The sequence below is a fragment of the Lepidochelys kempii genome, chromosome 3 (genome assembly GCF_965140265.1).
Source record: "Lepidochelys kempii isolate rLepKem1 chromosome 3, rLepKem1.hap2, whole genome shotgun sequence".
Classification (NCBI taxonomy): domain Eukaryota; kingdom Metazoa; phylum Chordata; order Testudines; family Cheloniidae; genus Lepidochelys; species Lepidochelys kempii.
Genome location: NC_133258.1, coordinates 156,066,597 through 156,081,782, shown reverse-complemented (window position 1 = coordinate 156,081,782; position 15,186 = coordinate 156,066,597). Strand labels below are relative to the sequence as shown.

The window sequence follows — 15,186 nt, the reverse complement described above, 5'->3', positions numbered from 1 at the left end:
ACAATTGTCATTCCAGCTGCAGAATTCTCTCTCTCTGCACTATGGTGCATTCTACAGTACAGTCCTCTTCTACTTTGGAACTTGGGCTGCACCTGATTCTGCTCTCTCACAGTAGTGTAAACCAGGAGTGACTCCTTTGAAGTTAATGGTGTAAGTGAGAGACTCAAGCCCTTTCTAGTCATTAATTTTCCAGTCAGCTATTAAGCTCTGTTATGGAGAGAGAAACCTATTGTTTATGCTATTATCCAGTTACACTAACAACCTTTCACTTTCCTTAAATAATATCACTAACCAACAACCTGTATTTTGCCATATGCAAGTACAGTACCCAATCCTGCAAACTTCACCCAGGTGGGTGGTCCTTAGTAATTCCGTTGGAGTCAGAGGCTACATGTGTGTTAGGATTAGGCCCTAAAGTATTAATTCACTGCTGTCTAGGCAATCTTCCTCTCAAGCAGCTCCCATCACTTCTCCACTCCTCTTCTTGAATTTCTGCACTGGCTTCCCCCTTTCTTCCACTTCCAAAGCTCTCTACAACTCTATCCCTGCCTATGGGCCAGCTGTTAACATGGTCTAAAATGGCGGCAAGCCATTGACTTCAGTATAGTGACATCAGTTTGCACCAGGTGACAAACTGGCCCTGATTACCTCCCATTTCCTGTACGCCACCTAAAATTCTCTCCTCCTGACACCTCCATTTACTTACTTTTTAGTTTCACGCGGTTCCCTATGCTGAGAACATCCTACCGCTTAAGAGAGGCCAAGCTCACCCCCTCTTCTTCAAATCCTTTCTGAATTCCCCCCCCCCCCCAAAAAAAAATAAAAAATCCCTCATTCTACAAAGTTATAAAACATCCACACACCACTTCCTGCCTGATCACTATTGTCTCTCTTCTTGTCTTTAGACTGCAGGGTCTCTGAGGCAGCCCTGTGTGCTTTGTTGTACAGACCTTGTCCATTCTAAAGTGCTGCACGCAGCTACAGAGCTATGTGGATAATAGGGTTCTGGGTCTGGCTCCCATGGCTTTTGTCACTAATTTGCATATGTACATGTTTTGCTGTGATCCAGGACATACCCAACCAGAGTCAAGACAACTCCTCTGAAAACATCTTCCTCAGATATGCTAAACAGGTACCCTGAATACAGCCGATTATAAAAAAGACAGGTGGAGTTGAAAAAGAAAAACCTCCCATCTTGCTATCACTCCATGTAGAAATATGTTTTTGGAAATGTGGGCTTAGCATTCCTTAAGTGGATACCTTCAAAACAGCATTGATTTGGCTGCCAGAATCCACAGAAAAGTAGGAGAGATAGCTGGAATGGAATGGACGGCTCACCATATTAGGGGATGATTGTTTGGGGTTTATTTAAACAAGCAATTAGAAATAATCCTTGGATATTTTTTCCCTCTGATCAGAATGGTTTCCAGCTTGCACTTGCTGCATTTGGAAAGCAGATATCAGTCAGCGTTTGAGTAATTGATTCCAGCTCTCTCTGAGCCAAGCTGTGTGTGTTCACAGGAGATGCTCTTAATGGTTTAATAAACTGTTATAAAAGAACTCCTTGACTTAGTCAAGAGAAAAATCACTGCCAAAAGCCTTTACACAATAGACCTCTCACAGTTAATAGTTATATCAATGCATAAAGGTGAAAAATGACACAGTCTGTCACACAGAATGCCCTAGATGGGCCTTGGGGAGCGCTAGGGGCAGGGCAGTAAAATTTTACATGACTCAGGCAGCTGAGAGCTACAGCATCAGTGTAGAGCAGGAGTCAAGGATCTGATTCTGAGCTCACACCAGATTTGCAGCTGTGTGACTCGACTGCCATGAGTGGAGTTACTCCTGATTCACAATGGTGTAAGCAAGTGAAGAATAAGGAAAGGGTGTGGGCGGGTAAGGAAGCCTGGTGCTTATAAACTCGTGTGCTTTGTTCTGCATTAGGGTTCAGACATCAATGCCTCGCAGCTGCAAAGGCTCCTCAATGAAGTGTTCCTGGAAGGTAAAGCTCTTTATGATCCAGTTAATGGTGTTTTCCTACCCTGGATCTAGTGTGATCTAGATGGAGCCATAGATGTAACCCTGATGGTCCCAGGAAAATGCTCAGTAGGATTGGTAGGCCTCTGATGAACTGAAAAACCTCTCTGGGGTTCCCTTTATGCTCAATTTTTATTAAAAAAATAATGTTTGCACAGCTCCAATCCAGCTCGGCACTTAGCCTTTCCTAGCACATTGCTGTCCGCATGCTCAGAGCGGCTGCTGCAGCTTAAGCTGCTGAGCTTTGGCATGCCCCTGTGCCTATGCGCGCTCTCTAGTGGGACCAGCAGCACCTCTCCTTTTCCAGTCCTGGGTCCCCACATAGCCCTTCCTCCTGACCTGCGGAGTGCCTTGCCGATCCAGGACTAGATCACCACACAGCTCTGCTTAGGCCCCCTCCATGATCTGCAGCATACCTGCTTTTTTATGGGATCCAGTCACAGGTCCTCACACTGCTCCCACTCCTTACCTCTCACACAGCTCTGCCATGTCATCTCCATGCCCCCCTGCAACACTCCCTGGTGGAAGTCTAGTCCTGGCCTGCACCACTCCCCCTACCTCTCAGATATGGGATACAGCATGTGACAGAGACCAAAAAGGAGGGGTAAAACAACAGTAGAGGAGAGAGATCACCAAATTTCTATGGGACCTAGTTACCTTTCAGTCACTGCTGAATGACATCCCTCAGAAGGGGTTCATTTGAGACATCTCTCTCTCTCACACACACACACCCCTTCTCCCCCTCCCCCCCCCCCCAGCTTCTCCAACACACCTCAGGCCCGACTGGCAGCATCCCGTGCCCGGTCCTGGGGGTCCTTTAGTGATATGAACCACTCGGGACAAGACTAAGATCGACCTACCTGTCCTAACAGTGACCAGGTTGGAGCCCCACTCTCTGGAGGTAGAGACTTAACCCAGTGTGTCTTTTGTTCTTTGTCTGATCAGTTTTGTTTTGTCAATTCTTATAGATCAAATGGCCAGCCTGAGCGGAGGATTCTGCTTTGAGTCATGCAGAGGCATTTTAGCTCTGATGGATGTATCCTTTCAGCAAAGGCAAAAAACTTCCCCTCAGTGCAGCCCATCCTTTCCTTCAGTTGTGGCTCAGCTGTTCCCCCTGGAACAACCTGCAAATAAATATTGGCCACAAGCATCAAATAATTTTCCCGCAATGTATGCAGGGCTTTACTATGCACCCTCTCGCTGGGGCTTGGGATCTGCTGTCAGGAGCTCGCTGGGTGCTGTAGGCCCTTCCCTAGTTACTTTAAAACCTATTCTATTAATTACATAGTCCTCATCTTCCAAACTCTCCAGGCACTATGGTTAACAAGCCTTGGCCCCAGTCCTGGACACATCACAGCTTCTAAAGGACTAGGTTGGGATTCACTAAGATCCACTGTATAGCTCAACCTAACACTACTTCTTCCCATCCTTCCTCTAAGGCTGCCAAGCTTGGCTTGCCTGTGAACTGGAACGCCAAGCCTGCTGCTCTAAGTTTATGTCAAGACCAATGAAGCTATGATTGTCTTTCCCCTGACATCAGCCAGGGCTGCAGTGGCCAGCAGCAATGTGTCACTGCTGAATCACAGGCGAACGCCTGGCAAACTATTCATCCTTTGGTATACCTCTTCTAGTTAGATGGATGGCATAGTCTTCCAACTGTTAACAAGACAACAGTGGAAATGCATTGCTGGCCATTGTAAAACAAGAGAGCTCCTTGATGAAAACATAAATTCTCCCCGCTGTACGCTCTCATGCTGTCCTTTTGTTCCGGGCCCTCAAATAACTCCGAGACAGTGCCAGACCATTACAGATTGCAGCAAATGAATAAAAATGACCTGCAGCCAGTTGCTTTCTTTCCAGCATTCCTGTTACTGCACCCTCGACAGGCACGGAATGCAGGACGCATGGAGGGTGCTGACACAGCCACTTTTCCCACCCACTTACTCCCGCACCCCCCATTCCATGTTTATTCCAGATGGATTTTTTTCATTCACTACATTGCTACCCACTCCCTATACAGTGTAACCTATACGGGCCCTTAAAGACTGGAGCAGCCTCTTTCAGCCAAGTTTGAGGGCAGCACCACCCACTTACTCTTTAAGGGGGCTTTGCGTTCTCATGGCTTCGGCAGCCCTGAGAGAGGCAGGGGCCAGAGGCAGTCTCACTGCAGGGAACAGAGCAGTGCAGGAGGACTCGCAGGGTCAGACAGTGCACCTCCTTCATGGAACTGCGGAGTGTGTGGAACCCACACACCTTGTGGGTGTGGTGTTCTGTCCCATCTAGTGGCACAGAGAGAGGGAGGTTGATTGATGAGTCTGCTCTACAGCCTTTGCTAAGAGCCAGTTGGCTTTTAGCTCATGTGGTAGAGGCTCATGCACTACGCTCCAGCAGCCCCAGGTTTGAGCCTGCCGCCGACCGGGGGGGGGCGCTGTCAGCCTTGCATGTAAATGCCTTGTGCCAGTGTAGGAGCAGGTGCAATATAGGGTAGATCCATGTGGCTCTTGGGGGCTAATACCATGAATGGGGCTATGACAAGTCTCCACCTTATGCTGAGGAGGCTCTATCCTCCCCTCCCAGCTCAAGCCTGCGAATGACTGCAAGGCTGCTCCCCACTCCAGTATGTTCAGAGAAGGCAAAGGGAGGCGTACCTGGCTTAGCTTTAATCTAGCTGTTGTTACCTATGCTAACAGTGCAGCTGTGGCAGCATGGGCTAGCAACCTAAGTACCTACATTTGCAGTTATCTGTGCAACAATCAAGTTCAGTAGCAGTGTCGACATACCCAGAATCTAGCTACAGGTAATGCCCGGTGGGCCCCAACCACCAGTGAGGAGGTTGGGGATTTAGACCACAGCACCTTTTACTCCTCCCCAAAGGTGGCTGCATTTCCATGGGGCCATGCATACATTGGATTTATAGCCTCATGATCCGTTGCTGTGAAAGGCACTATATAACTTTGCTGCTTAATGGCCCTCAGCTACATTTACAATTTGTCACGTTTATTTTGTGCCTTCTATAGCTTCTCACACTGCTGCTCAGAGCAAGGAATACCTTAGCCTTCCCCAGCTTAAAGCCTGACATTCCAACCTTCGTGGCAGCAGGATTCCTTTAGCAGGGCTCTTTTCACATGGGGCGGGGGGGCTTCCTGTATCCTGATCCTAGAAAACCCAAGATTAGCTGCCATTGAACATTTAAGCCTTAACCACAGATGCAGCTCAAATCTAATGGAAGACTCTCCCTGCAAGAATTTAAGCACCTCTGGAAATACCTTGCTAAGTACAAGGTATATGTGAGCTGTCAGTAACCCGTTTGCTCACCTAGTGCTGCATTTTTAATCAAGGGGATGCAGACACTATGAAATTAAAATAGTGTGGGGGAAAGACCGCAACAAAGGCTCTGAAGCTTAATAGATAAAGCATCTGCCTTATAATTCAAAAGTAGGGAGCTCAAATATTGGATTGAGAGGCCTCCGTCAAACATTCTGAAGAGTAAGAACAGGTCTGCCAAGGACTAAGTGCTCTGCCTGTATGGCAGATCCTGAGGAATAGGTTAGAGAAGGTGTTGGGTTCCCAGTCCTGCACTTACATACACAGGAGTAATTCTACAGGTCAGTGGGACTGTGGTGGTTCATATGCAGTGGCAAGATGGTGAGTATCCCTGAAGAGTACAAGCACTTAGACTGGATTACCTATTATCCACCATATGTTTCTGTAAAAGGCTATTGCCATATTTCATGGCGGCCAGTCAAATTGCACAGGATAATGCAAACAATGGAAAGTCCATGCTCCCTGGCCAATACAGACTTTGGTTTTCCACTATCTTCTCTAAACAGTGCCAATACAGTAACAGGGCTCCTTCCCCCACCCCCGGCCTCACCTTCTTTAAGAGACTCTAGGACAGAGTAAGGGACCACAGAATTAGGAAAGACATTCTGGTACAGTCAATGTTCCTTGGTTTAAATTTCACCTATTACGCCCCCTTAAATTTGTTTGGGCTATCCTGAACAACTGTTCTCCATGCTTGGTTTTTACATCCTACCAACGTTTGGTGATGGTTAGTATCTCACAAGATGGTTTTTGGCCAAGCTAAACATACTAGGCCAGATCCTCATCTGTTGTATAAGTGGGCGTAGCCCTATTCAAGCTGATGGAGCTGAGTACATAACCTATTGTATTTAGAATATGGAGTGTACAGAAGGATGTCACCCCACCTAGTGCCATAAAAATGAGGTCTGCAACTATTCTTTTAGATGAGTCATTATTGATGGGCTCTTTGTGTTGTTGACAGAGTCATGGAGATGCAAGCTTTGGTTTGAACAAATAAAACAGTGCAAGGGAAGTACATGAAAGGCCACACCTATATAAACATTCAGACGTGTTTACCCAGCAGTTCCACCTCAATGCCTTTGTTGGCAGGGGGATATCCCAAGGTGATCACTGCTCCCCTCTGTCTTCTTTCTCCCCTTGTCTCAGTGCACTAGGCCAGGCCAATGCTCTGAAGGAGCATTAACATCAATCCCTCGCTGCCCCCATCAGTAAGCCCCCTCAGTCCAGGAGCAAGGATCACCCCGCTTTCCAGATTTCTGGAAAGTTGTCTTTTTTATTCTAGTGCCCCTATCAGATGTTGCATTGAGTTTCCACTAAGCTAATTCATTAAGGAGAAAGTGAAATGCATTGGCAAGTGGCCAGTGTGCTAGGTCATAGCACAAGTTTGGGCCACTGACGTTGGCTTAAAAGAAAGAAGCTGAATTCTGTCAAAACGGTTTCCAGGATATTTTCAGGAGGGAAGAGGGAACCGGTTCTGGATTCCTGGACGTCTCAGATTTGAGGAATGCAGTACAGAGAGCAGGTATGGTCAGCTGTGCTGTGAAGAGAGGGGTAGAAAGATGAGGGTGGAAGGATTGTATGGAAGATCTAGTGAGATCCTGCTCCTGGCATAATCTGCGAGTAATGCATCTCACAAAGACAAAACTGTCACTGTCCATTCCCCGTGTAACCAATCCAAAGAGAATGTTTCAGGAAGAAGCCATTTCCCCTGCTGAGTGGTCCTGCAGCACAGGAATAAATTGGAGCATTATTGAGATGGTGCTGATGATGAATATTTGCCAAGTGCCAGAAAGGCCAATAAGGCTCAGCAAAGAGGCCAAAGAAAGCATGAAGTTCCATCTCACCCCTGGAGGTGCTCTCTCTTGATCAGGGGACAGGAGCAAGGCAGTTTGAACAGCCACTGTCCTGCTAGTTCATTCAGTCTCTCTCCAGGGCTCTGACTGATTATATAGGAGAAAGCTGCATTGAAAGACCTTTTATTTAGTTTGCACTGACCTCTGTTGGCTAGACTAGTGCTGCAATTTTAAGCAAGCAAGCCGGTTTCTGTTGCATGATTGAATTTGTCTAGTTCTATCTGGTTACATTTTGTATATGCGATAGGATATCCCACAGGAAGCTCCTGTCCAACAAATCTGCATTAGAGATTCTTCCATTTAGCTAAATGGCCATTTAAGTTGCATTAGCCAATAGAATATAAATTTTTCCCCTATGGGGATCTCTAGTCAAAACGTAATCAATGGAAGCCACAAAGTTGGTGGACTTTTTTTCAGGCGGAAGATATAACATGGTCTCTAGAAACTGAAATTCCTGATATGTCATCAGGGTGTAGCAAGAAGCTCTGAGTTCAGGGATCTGAAATGTATCACTGTTGTAATAAAGGCACTACGGTATAAAATATGCAGTAAGATTGCACACATGCAGATACTGAAGGGATAAACAAGGAATATTAAAAAATTGGCAAATTCAGCACATTGTGCCCTCTAAGCAGTTTTTGAAAGGGAGACACACTCTGGTTCCCCAGCACCTTGCTTCCTCCCACATCATACTGCACAGGCCAGATTCTTCTCCCCAAGAGCCTGCCTCCCTCGTCCCATGCATGGGTTTTTCTTAGCAGGGGATGGGGAGGAGTAGGAGGAGAATAATCAGACCCAGTATTAGCATATCAGTGCCTAATTAACCCCAAGAATGCTGCTAAATATAGGCCCCAATTAAGCATGTGTTGAAACATTTTGCTGGAGTCCATCAGTAGTCAGCAAAGCAGGAGCTTATCCTAAACATTAAGGCCTCAGTTAAGAAGGATAATAAGCCAGATCCTCAACTGGTTTAAATCTGCACAGCTCCATTGGCTTCAGTGCTGTTCTACACCAGATGAGGAACTGGCCCCATCTGTTCATAAGCATCAACCTGATGATGTGCTTGGGATGCTCAGTGATATAACGGAATAATTTCCAACCACTTAAAATGAAAAGCCACCCTCTTAAAGCTTTAACAAACCCAGCCAAAGGGATCTGAGCACAAGGGCAAAGAAAGGGCAGGGGGTAGGTCAACCCTTCTAGGGCCAACAAGTGAATACACTCATGCATGCCTTTGCAATTAAAAGGGTAGGGGTATTTTTGAAGAATGGGGAGATGTTGACAGAGATGGATTTCAGGGGCAAGTACATGCCATACCCCAGAACTGCCCACACCAAACTCCTGACCACTTACAAGTTTAAGATGGGATGGTGGGATCCTTAGACAGTGCCTGGAAGTCTTGAGGGCAGATTTCAACAAGTCTGGACTCAAGGAGATCCTGAGCGTAGCCAGGTTCTACGCGTTTAAGGCTATAGTCAGTGCTCTCTTTACATGTCCACGGCCCGCGATGGATTAACAAAGGGGAATGGGATTAGTTGCTTTACTACTGTGATTCTTGCTCACACGTACGAAGTGAAAGTGATCTCCAGACTTGAGGCTGGGAAGGAATTTTGACTGGATTTTATTTGTGAGGGCCCTCAAGGAGGCATTAAGCAGGGATGGGTCACTTGGTAGGTGTACAAACTGGACATACATAGCAGCCTCCGTTCCCTGCCATTTCAGAGGATGGCTGGACCTTGTTTCTTCCTGTTGCTATCATGTTCGCTGCCCTTTCTACCTCTTGCTCATAGGCCTGGCTGTCGATGACCAGCTCCTCCATCTGATGGCTCTGAGGTACAGCGATTCCTCCATGAGAATCTGTTTCCCCGATTTTGTGTGCTGCATGATCCGTCTCAAAACCATGGCAAGTAAGTCATGCTCCTGGCTAGCTAGAGTCCTGTGAGGGTCTCGGAACATGGAAAATACGGGCTTACACTGCATCAACCACATATCACAATATCCTTAGCACTACAGGGTAAGGCAGTACAGCCTAATGGCACTGGCTGCCTGCCAGCATAGGGAATTCATTGTCCTTGCTGAGAACCAGGGAAAGATGCCTATCTATAGGGAATAGTTTAGAAAGAATGAACCTGCTACAATGCAGGAACTGGGCTAGGTCAGTGTCCCTCTGCCTTTGGGGACTTGACACTAATTTACCAGACACAGGGCCAGATTCACCCATGGGGGCAGCTATTCTTTCATGGGAGATTCAATGCCGGGAGAGAACAACTGGCAGGATCGCTGTGGATGATGTCCTATGGAGACACTGCTAGAAGAGAACAGTTTTTCCAAGCATGGCTACATCAGAGCCCCATCAGCCCAAGAGATGTGCTGATTTAGTGTATTGCTTGGCTGATCTGGCCCCAACCCCTGTGCGTGCTGCCCTAGTGGACTCTGGGCCCTTAGTGGAGTGGAGGTGGTGTGCAACACACACTGTTGTCCCCTTCTCCCACCCCACTGGACTTTCCATTGCTGGAGGCATGTGGCCTGGGCTGTGGGCCTTGTACTGGGGGAAGCCATGAAATAAATTGGGCTGTAAAACGTTGACTGTCCTAGGCAGCATCTGCCACCTTTAGTCAGCATTGTGCATTCTAGCCTGCAACAGAACTTGGGTTGGAGCGATTTGGAGACATGCAAGCTCTGTTGAGTAAAGGAGCACATACAACAGTATCAGAGATGGGAAGGGATGGGGCACTCATGACCAACAAAAGAGGCTTGTCATTAAGGTTAGGAGGAGCCTTGAGTACCAGTCACAAGCCTCAACTGCAGCTACTAGAGACCTGTTCTACTGGAGAATATGAGCAGTCCTCATTGACTCCCAGGACAGCTGGTATCCTGGGTCCAAATCCTCAAAGGTATTTAGGCACCTCATACCTATTGAGTTCAATGGGCCTTAGCCATCTATATACCTTTGAGGATCGGGGTCCTGGTGACATGGACCAGTGATTGGAAACCCAATGACACCTTATGGTGCTTTCAGGCATCATTTCAAGGTTGGGAAGCAGAGTCAGCTCAGAGTTTGAGAATCTCCAATTTTAACTCAATGAAAAAAATGTATACAATAGAACAACAACATTAGAAGCTCAACATTTCCAAGATGATTAACGTCCTTCACTGTGGGTGGAATTTCTTCCGGCTACAAATGTGTCCATTTTTGCATCTTTTTTAACAAATATATGGTTTTATAAAAGCCCCTTTGCACAGTAAGTGCTGGTAGAAAGACCCTTAAATCCATTTTGAAAGGAATTGCTGAAAGTTCCACTGATGTCTATAACAAGCACCTAAAAATGCCCTAGGGTCTTTGAATTATCGTTTTCCTCAAAGTTTAATATAATACATTTTTTTCAAATATTTCAAATCTGTGAAGAGGGTTTTTTCAGGTGAGGATAACCGAGCCAAATGGGAATAAGACGCAGTCCACCTTCATGATGTGAATACAGAAGGGAAGATAAAATTTGTCCCCATTAAATTGTTACTCATATTCTTAAGATAACCAGAGTGATGCGACCTAAACCAAAAGCAACTTCTACTTTCAAGCCATACTTAAATGGAGATAGAGAAGGCACTAGTGACTCATTTCCTAAAGTAGGAAACATTAGTGCTGCACATTGTTCCTAGGAAGACACCTAAGCCTGATCTACATTGATACATCATGTCAGGAAACCAGGTTACAGTATGGTTGTACCCTTAACCTGGGACCTGATGCACCGAGTCACAGCACTGCTCAGGTTTGGCCCAGCTGCCTCTCTGTCATGATGACAGGGGCCTGGCTGGCCAAAATTCGAGTGATCAGCGCTACAACCTTGGAGGAACCAACCCCAGCCAGCCCCCCACCCCCCGGCAGGAGCCCACATGCTGGTATACGCAGTGTACTTATTTAGTACTTTTTACATTCATGTATATTATATATTGTGGGCAAGAAATATTTAGTGAGCCATATTCTTTTGATACTAAATCTATTTACTGAGTCACAATAGGCCATCAAAGTTTACAGATGGATCCTGGGCCCAAAGAGGTTGAGAGCCACTGGACTAGATGGCCTTTTGTAGTCCTTTCTAGCCCTACATTTCTATGATTTTGGATCTTCCAACCAGCCTTGAGCTTTTTTTTTTCGGGGGGGGGGGGGTTCAAAAGATGTTTTGATTAGAGTTGGGCAGGAATTAGGCATATCATAGGAAATACCAAGATTTTTAGGTTTGTTTTCATTTTGAATCTGAACAAAGGGCAAATTTTAAAAAAAAATTTTAAAAAAGGGTCATGTCAATTGAAATGTTCCACTTCAACTTTATTTTAATACAAAATAAAGTTTTGAAATGAAAAAAAAAAGCAATGTTACATTTCAGCCTTATGGAAATGCTGCCCTTTGATCTTTTTCTAAACGAAATTTCACCCAAAACCACCATGTTCCCATGAGAACCATTAGATTTTGATGAATCAACATTTTCCTACAGCCGAACCTTTGGTTGGAAAACTTTTGACCACCTTTAGTTTTGACAACTACGTGAATTGAGACAGCACCTGCCGTTACTAGTTGATAAGCCTGCAAGACTTAATGATCACCTGTGAGTTGCTTCAGAGAAAACCGTGATCACCAGGTGCCAGTGGATGGGGGGGGTGAATTCCCGCCCACCCCATTGTGAGCTGTATTATGTATGTGTCATGACCAAACAGCAAGTGTGAAAAATCAGCACAGGGGGTAGGGGGTGATAGGCACCTATATAAGACAAAGCCCTGAATTTTGGGACCGTCCCTATAAACCTGGGACATCTGGTCTCCCTGTGAATCTTCAGGCATCAGCCAGGGAGGGAAACAGAATACTGGACTAGATGACACTGGGCTGTTCCAGAATGGAAACAACTTTGATCTTATATGTTACAAGTTCCTCCCACCTCCTCCTATTAAAGTCAAGCTGTCTTTGTTCTCCCTAGGTGTATTTCGTAATTTATCAAAGGATGGAAAGATTTGCTTTACTGCAGCAGAGGTGAGGAGCCCTCATTGCATTTGTGCCCTTTGCTGCCTTCATAGATTCTTGTTCTCCTCCTCAGATCCAAAGTGGAATCATTACTAGTGCCGCCTTCTCTGAATCACTTTCGAAAAAGCTGGCACGAGGGGTGTGGTAAGATCTTCTTATGTAATTGTGCATTAAGGGTGAAATCCTCGCCCCACTGAAAGTCAATGGCAAAACTCCCATTGACTTCAATGGGGTCAGGATTTCACTCTAAGGAGGTCTCTTACACTTACACTGAAGTCATAGGTGTGGCTGCAGCATGCAGACATACATGAGCTAGCTTTGATCCAGCTAGCTTGGGTACCAATAATAATGAAGCCACAGCAGCATGGGCTAGAAGTACGTTCTTGGGGTACTGGGCAGGCTAGTACAGCCCCTGCTGAAGTCCATGTGGCCATAGCTTTGCTGCAATTGGTACCTGAGCTAGCTAGGTCTATATGCTACAGTCAGAAGTGTGACCGCGATGCTGACGGTCTCCTGTGTGCTTTAATCTAGGGTAAGTGGCTACTCCCACCTTTCTGACTCCCCTGATCTTCCTGTAGTACAAAGAACATAGCTCCATTAATTTACATTGAGCTAGGCAGACTTAGGGCCAGATCCTCAGCAGATATATGTATATAGTGTTTTCTCCTCTCACTGACACCAGTCTTTCATGGACGTAACTTCAGTGGAGTTTCCAGTGCAGTCAAGGCACACCCTCAGGTGTTTATCTGTCATCGTAGGAGTGTGACTGTAACTGGGTTTAACGAAAGAAATGGAAGACAAATAGGCACCTTTGCTTTCTGTCTTTAGCGAGCTACCCCTCTGGCTGTGCTTTAAAGTAGGCTGTACCAAACTTATCTCATCTTAAAAATACTGCCATATGCTACCATAATAATCCAGAACACTGCATCTTTCCAGAGCCTTTGGAACTATTACTGTAGAATGCTGTAATATTTTTCTTTTATGAAGTTGCCCCAATCTTATTTGGACTGTCCCCTAAAAACCACCTGGCCCCAGTTTGGGTAGCTCAGTAGTATGGCTCTTAGTTAATTACATCTTCCCTGCACAGTACAAATGACTAATAAGAGTGCTTCAGCAGGGGTTCACAGCTTCCATCGTTGCATGGTCCACAGGATGATCAGGTTAGAGCTATCTATGCTCTGATTAATCACCATGCAGACCACCTCCTCTTCCACTTGCCGTCACCCACCATCCTTGGCAGTTACTGATGTAGAAGAGTAACATTAGGAAAATATTTAGTGCAATTTAGCAGCCAGAAACAAGGAAAATCCACCAGCATTATGTCACCACCGTCCTCCCCATGGACCACAGCACGAGAATTGCTATGTTCCAGTATTTAAGTGCTAAGTTATTATGCATCTGCTTCTTAGATTTACTCTAACTATCTAAATGCATTTTGTTTGTTCTTCCAGTGGATGATTTTTACCATGTACTGCTAAGGCGGCGATATGACTCTACATTGCTGGTAAGGAGTCACCTCAATCCTGTACAAACACAGAGGAGAAAAGTTCCTAGCTTGCCGTGACACACCTATGCTCTAATACACTGTCAGACAACCGCACCCACCTGCACTGGGAGACAATGTGCTGTGATTATAGGTAACAGAGATAAAACAGGAGGCAGTCTGGCTGACAGAAAAGGGACTAGGAAGAAGCAGAAGGCTCCTGAGTTCTTGTTGCCACTGACTTGTTGTATGACTTTGGGCAAAGTCCAGTGATTTCCTTATCAACCCAGCTGGAAAGTTGAGCTAAAAAAAAGCAGGAGCTTTGCTGAAATGCAGAAGCTGCATCTGATGTGAGCTTCCCTCGGGGAACGGAATTATAACCAAAAAAAATCTGATGTGTAAAAAGAAGCTATGATGGAATTCCTTCTGCCTCTCTCTGTTATTATTGACACAGAATACTGAGATGCGAACACAGAAAGTACATAAAGCAACTGAGCACAGAGGACTCAGAACTATGGCTGACATGGGTCTTAGCTTGTCCTATTGTGTTCAGGGTGCAGGATTCATCCTGACTTTTCCCTGTGGAGTTGTGCTATGTCCTACAGGCTTGTGACCGGATTCTGCACAGTACTGAACATCAGCTCACATTGCTGTCAATGGGAAGTGAGGGTACTCAATGCCTTGCAGGAATAGAGCCTTGGCTTGCACTATATTAAAGGCCATGCTTTTAAACAAAGAATTAAGAGTTGCATGGTGGGCCAAGTCTTCTGCCCAGCATTCTCACCTTCCTGCGCACAGCCAGCCCCACCCCTCACCACCTCCCCTATTAGCGTGGATGGAAGATCTGTGTATCCATGGATACTCAGCTAACTGCCTCTGCCAGCCCATGCCATACCCTCTCCTTTCTCCTGTATAGGGAACGTACATGGAGCAGGGCTCTGTGCTCCTTGCTGAGTAGCAGAACCACACCCCTTCCCCACAATCACAGAAGAGGGGGTTGCATTTGCTCCAAGTTATAACCTGTACTGTTAGTTTTGCATGCACCAACCCTGTGTCTGCACATTCAAGTGGGCACTTCTGTACAAAATCAACTCAGATATGTATGTGTAGAGTGTGCAATTGCACGCAACTGCATGTTTGAAAATCTGGCCTGTCAAAGTTTCCTGGGTGGGAGCCCTTTGCTGGAGTGTGGGGTCTTGGTGCAATGAAACTGCCTTGTGGTGATGCTCATATAGCAAGAGGATGGTGTTTGCATTACAGCTTTAATACATCACAACATATCCGCATGTAAATATCACACCAGGACAATATGAGGACCTTGCCCTGGGGGAGTAAAGTTGGTTGAGTTATCCATTACAAACAATGCACCAATTTTACTCTTTTCTATTCATGAATCATTCATCAACTGATCCCAATTCCTGCAAATATCATGAATTATAATTTTCACCTAATAATTGGATGAATGAAATTCAGCCTAT

At 45.8% G+C, this 15,186-nt stretch overlaps 1 protein-coding gene across 1 annotated transcript in view; it reads left to right on the top strand.

Annotated features, from left to right (window-relative positions):
• Positions 1-14,131, top strand: part of CAPN13 (calpain 13) — a 62,055-nt gene extending 47,924 nt beyond the window's left edge. The window contains exons 14-21 of the mRNA XM_073336698.1: positions 1,070-1,132; positions 1,945-2,002; positions 3,006-3,073; positions 5,250-5,318; positions 6,805-6,883; positions 9,005-9,121; positions 12,182-12,369; positions 13,677-14,131. Of these exons, the coding sequence (XP_073192799.1) occupies positions 1,070-1,132; positions 1,945-2,002; positions 3,006-3,073; positions 5,250-5,318; positions 6,805-6,883; positions 9,005-9,121; positions 12,182-12,321 (594 nt within the window). The 3' untranslated portion in view covers positions 12,322-12,369; positions 13,677-14,131. The remainder of the gene's footprint in view (positions 1-1,069; positions 1,133-1,944; positions 2,003-3,005; positions 3,074-5,249; positions 5,319-6,804; positions 6,884-9,004; positions 9,122-12,181; positions 12,370-13,676) is intronic.
• The last annotated feature ends 1,055 nt before the right edge of the window (positions 14,132-15,186 follow it).